The 11,797-nt window shown below is 45.3% G+C and overlaps 1 protein-coding gene across 2 annotated transcripts in view; it reads left to right on the top strand.

Moving 5' to 3' along the window:
- The first annotated feature begins 219 nt into the window (after positions 1–219).
- The window catches only part of GPM6A (glycoprotein M6A), a 256,670-nt gene continuing 245,092 nt past the window's right edge, over positions 220–11,797 (top strand). The window contains exon 1 of one of the 2 annotated variants that reach the window (XM_061404099.1): positions 220–426. In XM_061404099.1, coding sequence (XP_061260083.1) covers positions 423–426 — 4 coding nt within the window. In that variant the 5' untranslated portion in view covers positions 220–422. Of the gene's footprint in view, positions 427–844; positions 864–11,797 lie in introns of those variants that run through there. The other variant, XM_061404100.1, reaches the window with a different exon arrangement.

The following is an 11,797-nucleotide window of genomic DNA, read 5'->3' as shown; positions in this document are numbered from 1 at the left end:
TCAAACTCCTCTGGAATCAGCTTTCCTGGTTAGGGTTTCCAGGTTACGGGTTATGATCTTGGCTACCAGGTCATTCGTGTGCCCTAAGACGGGGCGAGTGTGTAATGTGTATTCAATGTATTGCAGGGAGAGGTGTTTGCAAGTGGCCGGCCAAGTGGACGTGATCAGGGCGGAAAAGGGGGCCGGGGAGGGGCGCGGCGGGAACCTCGAGGCCACAGCCAGTTGTCCGCCGAGCAGGTGGGAAGAGGGAGGGGTCTGCGCGGCCGCCGGGTGCCAGGAGCCCCGGGAGCCGGCTCCGCTGGGAGGGGCGAGGCTGTCACTCGCGCGGTGCGCGGAGCAGGAGAGGCGCGCGGAGCTCTCGGGCCCGCGCTGCGTCGGCCGCCAGCACTTGGAGGGGCCGCCGGGCAGCGGGACGCGGCGCCATGGGTGAGTGTGCAGCCCGCGGGGCGCCCCGGGGCTCGGCCTCGGGAAGAAAGCGGGTGTCGGCCGGCCGGCCTGGGATTGCACACCTCCCCCCAGCAGTCTGTGGACTTTTCTCCGGGGGCCAGGCGGCGGGAACGGGGTGGCACTCAGAGGTGGGCGCCGGGGGAGGACCGCGGTCCAGAGGGGGTCGCCGCGCGTGGGCGTGACGGGGGGGGGGCGCAGAGTTCGAGGCTGGGGGGCTGTCCCCACGTGCGTCCCAGGAGCAAGCTGAGACGGGGCGCGGGGAGAGGGGACTTCGCGCAACTTCCACTCGCACGGGTTTGCGTGCGGGAAGGCACCGGGGCAGGGCGAGGAGGGACACTTTCCAGCCTCCGCCTCCATCGAGTGCCATCGTTGAGTAAAAGGCTGCAAGTTGAGGCTGAAGGCTGACCTGCCTCGGGGTGAGACGGGCCAGTGGGAGGTGGGTGCGACCCGGTCCGTGTCCCAGGGTGCTGGGGTGCGCGCGCGCCTCTCCGCTCAAGTTTCTAGACCGAGTGCCCCCCGCCCCCGCTTCCGCTTTGGAGTTTAGGGGCGGCACTTGGGTGCGAGTGGCTGGGGTCGGGGAACTCGGTGCGGGGACCGGTGCCCGAGGAGGTGGCGTCCCGGGAGAAGAGCTCGGAGCCGCGCGCAGGGGGCGGAGGGCTGGAACCATGCATCCCGCAGGCGCGGTCCGAGGAGCCGCCGGCGCGGCCGCTTTTCGTGCTGATTAGGGATCGGCGGGCAGCCCGGACTGACCCTTCAGTGCCAGTGTTCTCGTTTCTTTTCGGCCAAGTCCATTATGCCCCTCCCCCGGCCTCTCCCTTGTCCTTTGTTGTGAGGGATTTCTTCCAGAGTGAAGGAGGCCTTGGGGATTGACGTGCTCGGGTGGAAATTCCTAAGTTCCCACAGGCTCGAGGGGTAGGGGGTGCTCTGACTGCTAATCGGTGGAGTTTATAGACGCTGGCCAGCTTGGAAGAAAGGAGGACAGAGAAAGCTGAGGACATTTTTGCCTATGAATGTTAATTGTGGTCAAGACATTCATAGTCTGTTGCATGACTTTGGAAAAGTTTTAAAAAGTCCTATTTTTAAGGGCCTGTGAATAAACTCGTCTTGCAAATGATCTGCAGCATGAGCTGTCTTTAAAAAGTTTTCTGAAACAGAAGGAAAATGTTCCGTTTAAAAGGGAAAGATAAAACACTTTTTTTCCCAAGCATGGCAGAATGAGTTTCAGGCTCTTTCTTTTGTTGTACATGGTCATATAAACTCCTGTTAGAATAACACATAGAGGGGAAAAGCTCTCATAAATGGAAAAACCAACATAATTGACTTTCAGTGAAGTAATCTGTTCACTTCACTGAAAGCATTTAAAGATGCTATTTTGTATACTGCCTAAAGTCTCCAGGAAGAGTGACCTTAAGCTTGAGTGGACTATCTATCCAAGGGTAAGGTGCACATAATTTTGAAGTTAATTATTTCCCCAGCTTGCATTTCCAAACTATAATGAAGACGGTAGGTCTTGGCTTTTACCTCAACAAATTAGACAGGATCTCAGGTTACAGGCGGAGAAGGCAATGGCATCCCACTCCAGTACTCTTGCCTAGAAAATCCTATGGACAGAGGAGCCTGGTAGGCTGCAGTCCATGGGGTCAATAAGAGTCTGATACAACTGAGTGACTTCACTTTCACTTTTCACTTTCATGCATTGGAGAAGGAAATGGCAACCCACTCCAGTGTTCTTGCCTGGAGAGTCCCAAAGACGGGGGAGCCTGGTGGGCTGCCGTCTATGGGGTCACACAGAGTTGGACACGACTGAAGTGACTTAGCAGCAGCAGCAGGTTACAGGAGAGTGTTCTGGAGAGGAGGTGGGGTTAGCCCCTGAACCCCTCTGATCAGACTGAGTTTGGTCTCTAACTCTTAGAACTTCTCTATCCTACCTGTAAACTGACAGCTGAAATTTGTCTGTTCCTTTCTGTGCCATAAATGGACTGCATTTTCTTATTGTGACTGAGGTCACTAAAAGCTCATGGAGCTGTCAGATGGCTAGTAGGAGAGAGTGGGTTGAGGAAGCCGGTGAGAACCCAGCGGGCCGGGTGGTAGAGGAAAGGACAAATGGGTGGTCTGGGAGTGAGGGTCTGAGGCCAGAGATCAGGACAGAGACCCAGACACGCAGTCCACACATAGCAAGAGCCCTGGAAGGAGGGGTGGGCAGCATGAGAGAAGGAAGGAAGGAAGGAAATCTGTGCAGAAATGAGAGAGAAAACACTTGGTCACTTCAGGTCATCTTTCTCCTCATCTTTTAATTCACTTGTGAAAAGCACAGAACTTCATTACTTAGCACTTCTTTTATTTAGAAGTAGTAGGGGGGTGAGGATTTAGCATTGGAGTCCAAATTGCTAGGATAAGGGGGAAAGCAGTGTAGCTGAATGCCTGACTGTGCCAGCAGGGTAAGTCCATCTTTTACTGGTGTCATGACAACTGAAATGTATCATTTCAAGAGAGGAAGACGGTGCTGTGGGGATGAATATAGCCATCAGTTCTTGCTTGACTCAGAAGAAGAAACCCATGCTCTAGCATCATGGAAGAATGAAAGTAATTGGTTAATCAAAATATTCTGAATAATTGATAGTTATCATATTTATAATGCACAAGGCTGTTTCTCACAAAAAACCCACATTATTTGCTAAGCAGGCAAATTGAGATTTGGTATCCCTTGCTTTCTCCTTTTATTTTATTTTCTCAGTGATGCCTTCAGCTTTTCAAGGTATGCAGTGGGCTTCCTCTCTGCCCCCAAGTTTTGCTCTGCACAAAAGATATGATGAAATATTTCATACTGAAAAAGTATGGGACTAACTCATCGCTAAGAATATTTATTTTTTAGCTGCAAGGTTGGCTTGAACCTGCACAGTCACTAATTATGAAATTGCAGGCTCTGGTGTGAGACAGGTGGGGGAATATTTTAAATTTCTCCTCTCACCGCATCACTCAGTGTACTTTGTTGTATTTAAAAAGTGACGTTGAACATTATACAGGAGATATTATGGGAAGTTTCATGGAGGGAGTGGCTCTGAACCTGGTGGTGCTTGAAGGGATGTGAAGGATTTGGGAAGGAGACAGGTATTCCACCTAGAGTAATGGATCCCTGAGCAGAGCTGAAAGAATTTCAGGGAGCAATAAGACACGACTGACAGAATGGATTGGCAGGATGAGACTTGATTTTGGATAGCCTTCAAAAGCAACCTGAGGAATTGAGAATGTATATAATAGGAAAGAGGAAATCATGGAATATTCTTGAGTAGAGAGGAATTGTAGTGAAATGAGTGTTTGAGGAAGACAAATTGAGCAGTGTTGCTTAAGATAAAGGATAAATTAGGGCAGAACCAGTTGTCACAGTAATTCTGAAGTGTTATGGTCCGTGTCTGGTTCAGTTGCGGCGAAATAGTAGCACCAGTAGAAATGGAGAAAGAAAGATGGATGAATGATATTTCTAATGAAAAGTCTAAAATTAGGAAATTAATTGATAAAGAAGAGGTTGAATAAGCAGCATTTTCTGGAGATTTGAAACCTTGAGGATTGGGGATATAGTAGATCCCTTGATAGAGTTTTTAAAGAATAAAACAGATGGTTTATTTTCCAGATGCTTTGGACAGAAGATAAATTTCATTTTTGAGATGTTAATTAAATGGTGATGGCTAAACATGTTAACACATACGTTAGTAAATTGGAAACATATAGTGAGAAATTAATCAGAGCACAAGAATAAGAAGGAAAATAAAGGTTAGAAGGTCACCAGCCTTTGGTGAGCAGTAAATCCATGTAATAAATTACCTGTTTGGAGGTGAACAGGTATGTGGAGGGCTGGTTGAGGGAAAGGGAAGGAGGATAAACATTATCTGCAGGAAGAGAAATATCAACCACATAACATGTATCAGTGCCCTGAAATTAGAACAGTGAAGTGTGACATCTTTAACATTCAGTGTTAGATCTAGGAGTCCACAAATTTTGACAAGAGAACATCAGACAGAAATATTTTGATGTCATTCAGTTTCAGTAAAAAGGATCTTGGTTAAGGATCTGAAAATTATTTGCAAATTTAAGCCAAGAATAATGACATGTGGTATCATCTCGAATTCATACTTTTTTTCTTCAGGGAAGTATGACCCCCTAGAGGTAGTTATGAACAAGGTACAGAGAGGCAGGATTTGAAGTCGGAGAAGCAAATGATCATCTTTAGGTGGATTATGCAGACATGAGGGATCCTGTTTTCCCTTTTGTTTGATGAAGGGTCATTCATGATTCTATACATTTGTGTAGCTCAGATCTTGATTTAGTAATAATAAAAACATGTAAAAAGATAAGCTTGAGCTATTTCCATGAAACAAACCAAGAATATTTTAAAGGTGCTAAGCTACTAGTTGAAACTTTTTAAGGGTCAGTTGGCCTCTAGTATATTACATGGTTTGCTGTGCTAAGTTGCTTCAGCCATGTCCAGCTCTTTGCGACCCAATGGACTGTAGCCCACCAGAGGAGCCCAGAGGACTGTAGGCTCCTCTGTCCATGGGATTTCCCAGGCAGGAATTCTGGAGTGGGTTGCCCTGCCCTCCTCCAGGGGATCTTCCCAACCCAGGGATTGAACCTGTGACTCTTATGTCTCCTGCACTGACAGGTGGTTCTTTGCCATTAGTGCCACCTGGGACTCCAATACTTTGGCCATCTGATTCGTAGAACTGACTCAGTGGGAAAGACCCTGATACTAGGAAAGACTGAAGGTGGGAGGAGAAGGGGACGACAGAGGATGAGATGGTTGGATGGCATCACTGACTCAGTGGACATGGGTTTGAATAAACTCTGGGCAGGGAGGCCTGGTGTGCTGCAGTCCATAGGGTCGCAAAGAGTTGGACACAACTGAGAGACTGAACTGAACCACCTGGGAAGCCCTCTAGTATGTTATATGCTCTAGAAAATTATAAAAGTTTGATCCTGAGCAGAGAAAGATTAATATTTTGGTTATCTTTGCTGCATACCATGTATCCTTACAACTAGTGAATTACAACAATTAGTTATTATCTCTTACGGTTCTGTGGACTTTACTGCTGAGCAGTTCTTATTTGAGGTCTCCTGCCTTGCAGTTCAGTATATGCTGAGGGTCAGGCATCTGAAGACTTGGGCTGGTCGCTTAAAGTGGCTCCCACCTGTAGTTGACGGTGGATGCTGGCTACTGGTTGGGAGTTCAGGTGGGGCTGCCTGCAAGTGGCTTGGACTTTTTGCAGCATGGTGGCTGGGTTCCAAGTGGGTACATCCCTAGAAAAGTGTTCTAGGAAAAAACCCAGGCAGAAGCTGCAAGACCTCTTATAAGCTAGAACATCGTAGGTTCCATAGCGCCACTTCTGCTGCATGCTAATGCTCACAGAAATCATTAGGGATAGTCAGAGTCAAGGGAGGAGCATGCCTATTCAAGGAGAAAAGGAACTGAGGGAGCCAGCTGCTTGAGCTCATTCCTAAAAGAGATGCCTGGTAAACGTGTTTCACAATAGAGACATCATCAGGTTGACCTCTGAAAATTTGATGTTTTATTTAAAAATTTTTTTAATTGGAGGATAATTACTTTGCAATATTATGTTGATTTCTGCCATGTATCATCATGAATCGGCGATAGGTGTACATATACCTCCTCCCTCTTGAATCTCCCTCCCACTTCCCACCCCATCAGACTGTCACAGAGCACCAGGTTTGAGTTTCCTGTGTCATACAGCAAATGTCTGAAACACATATGATAAAGGATCGATACTTTCGTGAGAACTGTAAAGACGTCCAGATAGTCACACTAGTTTCACAGGAAAACATTTGAGTGTGGAAATTCATGCCTGGGTGGAAGTGCATTAGTGAAGTGCTGGGGTAAGCTCTGCTCAGAATAATTTCAAGTATAATCAGCTGGTATTTCTTTATTTTAATTTCAATTTGAAGTTTCTAAGGCTATTGTAAATTACTGTTTATTTTACTTAAATTTGAGTTTGTCATAAATTGAAATGTATAAATCCTTTATTCAATATCTTCTTGTCATACTAAACTAAATGTTTTGTAGTGAACAGTTCAGAAGATTGCTTTATTTTTCAAGAATGTGTTGACTGTATGAAATACGCAGTTGGTATGGTGCAACTAAAAATAAGTATAGTCTTAACTATCGCTTTTTTTGAAAGATACGTTTCTAAATTAAATATGTAACTTTCAGTTTATTAAAACTTTAAGTGTAAGTCTCATTTTACTATTTTTAATTGGAAAGAGAGCTGACATTTATGGTTACAAAAATATAGGTCTTTCTCCTTAGATGATTGAAAAACAAAGAAAAAATAGGGTAAAGGAGATGGGTTTAAAGTCAAGGACAGAATTAGTTTCAACCTAGAAACTTAGAGGCCTTAAAAAAGAATTAGATTCTGACGGTTGCAACCTGACTGATTTGAGGTCATTCTATTTTCGACTGTTTGACAAGAGGTGAGGGAATGAGGATAGATAATCCGAAGCCACATACTCTGTGCCCAGGACTCATGACATGGCAGACAGACAGAACTACATCTCAACAGGAGATAAAGGCCTGACCTATATAACCAATAGGACTGGAAGAGTGCCTGAGGAGTTCAGAAGGTAAGATGACATGGAATTAAATTCTTCTTTAGTTTGTTAAGACAACCTAAAGTCAGAATAGTCACTCATTACTTTCTCTACAATATTTGAGATAACCCAAACTATATAATGGAGAAGGCAATGGCACCCCACTGCAGTACTCTTGCCTGGAAAATCCCATGGAAGGAGGACCCTGGTGGGCTGCAGTCCATGGGGTCGCTAAGAGTCGGACACGACTGAGCGACTTCAATTTCACTTTTCACTTTCATGCATTGGAGAAGGAAATGGCAACCCACTCCAGTGTTCTTGCCTGGAGAATCCCAGGGACGGCAGAGCCTGTTGGGCTGCCGTCTATGGGGTCTCACAGAGTCGGACACGACTGAAGCGACTTAGCAGCAGCAGCAGCAAACTATATAATGATAGCAAAATCACTGTCTCTGGCTGTTTCTGTAAGACATCTTGTTCTAGAGCCTCTAAGGCTATTGTCTGAATAGAATAACTTGGAGAATATGCTAAGTACCGGTTTGTGGGTCCCACTGCCAAGATTTGAGATCAGAAAGTTTGGGCTTGAGAGGTGGACCTGCAGTTCTCACATGAGGTTCAACCAGCGTTGAGGATGAAGCCTGGGACATGCCTGGAGAACTAGCTCTTCCAGAAGCTTCCATCCCCCATCAAGCTAGCTGAGCCCCGTGCTGCTGCCTCTCCTCACCTGGGCCTTGCTGAGACTTAGCCTAAGTCTCTGTTGAGCTCCTCTGCCATCTTACCAGTCACGTCTTAGCCTGTTGATGGACGGTGCTCTCCAGTTTACAATAACTCTCCCACAGAAAATTACTGATGATTTCCTGTCTTGGGGTTTCAAGCGTTACATATGTGCCCATAAATCTGGCTCCGTGTGCTCAAGGGTCAGCTCTGTCCACCCAGCCGCCCCTTGCAGGCTTCAGTCTCAATGCCTGCAAAATGGAATTCCTCCTTCCTGAGTCTGACTGGTTCCCTCCTCTCTTCCTTTGCCCTCTTCCTTCTCTTTGTTTTTCTTGATGACTCCAGTATGCCTGGCCTTGTTGAGCGGATGTCATCACACATCTGAATGCCCACACTGTCTCATCCTATGTCCTTACCCGCTCCAGCCTGGATGTTGGTGGTTTTCCCATTGCCAGTCACCTCGCCTCCTTGGTCTCCCAAATCACCCCATGTGATGATCCAAACAACCCATGCCAGCACAGTTCTTCTTGCCCCACTGGTCCTCTCCAGCTTCACCTCCCTCTATCATCTATCATGCATTGTATCCTTAACCATCTTATGGAAAAACCTGAATGCACTGTTTGGCCAATCTAATGATACACAGTAACATATTTATTTTAATGGACATTTTCTGTTATTGAGATAAGTCAGTTGTCTGCTTCAGTCTAAATTTGAAGCACAAATAATGAACGCTGGATACTAAGGGGATTTTCTGCAGTCCTGCTTCAGGTTTTCTATGAAACAGTACAAAAAGAACAAAAATTCATAATGAGATGCTACATATATGTGTGACAAAGATCCATTATTGTCACAGTTTGATAGATTCTTTCCTTCCTAAAGAAAAATTTACAAAGAAGAATATAATTTTGTTTGTTAATTATAGATGAGAAATTAAACTCAGGGTGAGAAGTCTGTAAAGAAGAAAAATCCAGAGCAACTATTAACATAAGTGCACAATTTTTAAGTAATTGGTTCCTTAGGTATAAATGAAGTAGAGATCACTACTTAGTGTTATTATTTAGTTTCAACCATTTCTCAGCATTACCTTAATAAAATCCCTTTTATATAACATGATACCTACATCCTGTTTAACTGGGAGGTAGGTAAAGTGATAACTAAACTCAAAGGAGGTAAAACAATTTAAAAATACCAATGAAAATCAGAAGATTGCTTTTTGGCAGGAAAGCTATGACAAACCTAGACAGTGTATTAAAAAGCAAAGACATCACTTTGCTGACAAAGCTCTGTATAGTCTAGGCTATGGTCTTTCTCAAAGTCATGTACGGATGTGAGAGCTGGACCATAAAGAAGGCTGAGTGACAAAGAGTTGATGCTTTTGAACTGTGGTGCTAGAGAGTCCCTTGGACTGCAAGGAGATCAAACCAGTCCATCTTAAAGGAAATCTACCCTGAATGTTCATTAGAAAGACTGATGCTGAAGCTGAAGCTCCAATACCTTGGCCATCTGATGCAAAGAGCTGACTCTTTGGAAAAGACCCTGATGCTGGGAAAGATTGAGGGCAGGAGGAGAAGGAGGTGACAGAGGATGAGATGGTTGGATGGCATCACCGATTCAATGGACATGAACTTGGGCAAACTCTGGGAGATGGTGAGGTACAGGGAAGCCTGGAGTGCTGCAGTCCATGGAGTTGGAAAGAGTTGGACATGATTTGGCGACTGAATGACAACAGCCTCATCGCCTCATATTAAAATCATCATTATCACAGAATCATTGTACCTAAGGCCACCAACACTTCCATAGTAAAATAATGCTCTATATTATATACTTGAAGTTATTAAAGAGTAGACCTTAAGCTTGTCACCATGGAAAAAGAGGTAACTTTGTGAGGCGATGGATGTGTTAATTAACTTAATCATGGTCATCATTCACAATGTTTATCTATATCACCATGTTAAATACACACACACACACACACACACACACATATATATACACAAGTTTGTTTGTCAATTATACCTCATCAAAGCTGAAAAAATTTAAGAAGGTGAAAAAAACTAAGAAGAGTACTCCTTTCAAAACAAGCAGCCTCTTAAGTGTGTTTTAATATTGATTGGACCAAGCACGCTCACCTTTCTACATATCATGACAGCGAAAGATGCATGAAGCCCAGATTCTCATTTCTGCTCCAAAAGTACTTGTATATCAATTGGGAGATACAAAAGTCACACGCGTAGAAAACCATCTGAGAATTTGAGAAAATTAGATAATGGAGATCTAGACTAATGTAATGATTGCTAAAGCCGTCGGTCCAGAATGGGAGAGACCCATGGAGGCTGCATTCATCCAGGGAGGTTTTCTGAATGCGGGACCGTGAAGGGCATCTGGGCGTGTGTGATTCTGTCAGAAGGAGGGGTGGAGGTGTGGCCAGAACCAAGGAGGTGGGCTGAGCGTGCTCGGGGCCCACCCGAGTCTGCTTCCCCACTCTGGCTCTCTGTTATGAATTTTTCCACCTCCCCCCATGACCTCTGGACTGGGACATGGGGTGCTACCCTCATGGAAGTCTGCCTCTTTGAAGTTCAGGCTATTTGTCTGCTTCGCTTTCTGACTGACCGCTGCAGCTGCCTGACTTCCTGCCACTCCTGTTCCTTTGTAGAACACGTCGTCAGCTCTTCTGTGATGTCCCCCCAGATCTCATGAGTGTTTTTGACCCTTTCGGGATTAGTCATTTCCGCCCTCCCCACCCTCCCTTGACGCGGGTTCTCATAACTCACCCCTGGATTTTGTTGTTAAGTGGGATTTGCTGAGCGTCTAAATTAAAACCAGTCTTGCTATAGCATCAGCAACAATGCACAGCTTCCGTTGTGTGATTGCCATTGTGCCCCTGAGGGCTTCCGATCATGTAGGACACCTGAGAATGGTGCCCGGCAGTGGGCAAAGCAGGGTCTGCTGGTCACAGCATCTTACCCTCTGCCTCTCACTCTGGTATCCTACCTCTAAACCCACTCATTGTCCTCTGAGCCCTGGCTACCTCATTTGATTTCCCTCTGCGCTAGCCCATCATTGTTGTTGAGTCGCTAAGTTGTGTCTGACTCTGACCTCATGCACTGTAGCACACCAGGCTCTTCTGTCCTCCACTATCTCCAGGAGTTTGCTCAAATTTATGTCCATTGAGTCAGTGGTGTTATCTAACCAACTCATCCTCTGCTGCCCCCTTCTCCTTTTGCCTTCAGTCTTTCCCAAGCATCAGTGTCTTTTCCAGGGAGTTGATTCTTCGCATCAGGTGCCCAAAGTATTGGAGCTTCAGCTTTAGCATAAGCATCATTAGTCCCCTTCCATTCAGTCATGGCCCAAAGCCCCAAGCACCCTTTTGCAAATGTTCTTTTGTCCAAGAACCTGGATCACTGCAGCACAGGCAGAAGTCTTCATATAAGGATTGAGAAAATGGTTCTAATGCAAGAGCGTGCAACTGTAGCCTTTCAGCCAGGGAGTGATAGGGAAATTATCAGATTTAGTTACAGATGTAGCAGAAAGGAAGGAATCAGAAGAGATAATGAGAAGAGAAACTTTCTGTTAGAATATCAACGGGAAGGTGGTGTTCTGATGAGAGAGAGAACAAAGCCATCAAGAACAAACATAAACAAACTGAAAATATTCTCAATTCAGATAATTGCTAATGAACGAAACTGCATATATCCCACATCAATAAGTATGAGGATGATCTGGTATGACTTAGGTCAACCCAAGGGATTCAGGATTGCTGTGCGGATCTACCTGTCCAGAGAAATGCTACCTGTTAGTTCCTGCTACCCAGGTGGTCCTCCCTAGAAACTGTGCAAGATGGCAAACTTTCCGGATGAAAGAGTGTTTTACTAAGAGTGTGCAGTTGGCGTCCCTCCCAAAAAACAGAACCATAAAACAAGCTCTTAAGATCCAATTTCCCATTGAATGTGTGATATAATCAGACATTTATAAAAATTTGACTCAGAGATGTTAGGACATCCACTTAATTATGAATGAAATAATTCAATGTATTTATTTACAG

This window comes from Bos javanicus, chromosome 27 (assembly GCF_032452875.1).
Source record: "Bos javanicus breed banteng chromosome 27, ARS-OSU_banteng_1.0, whole genome shotgun sequence".
In the NCBI taxonomy this organism is placed as follows: domain Eukaryota; kingdom Metazoa; phylum Chordata; class Mammalia; order Artiodactyla; family Bovidae; genus Bos; species Bos javanicus.
Note: the sequence above shows the minus strand (reverse complement) of the source record. Positions and strands in the feature narration are given on the sequence as shown.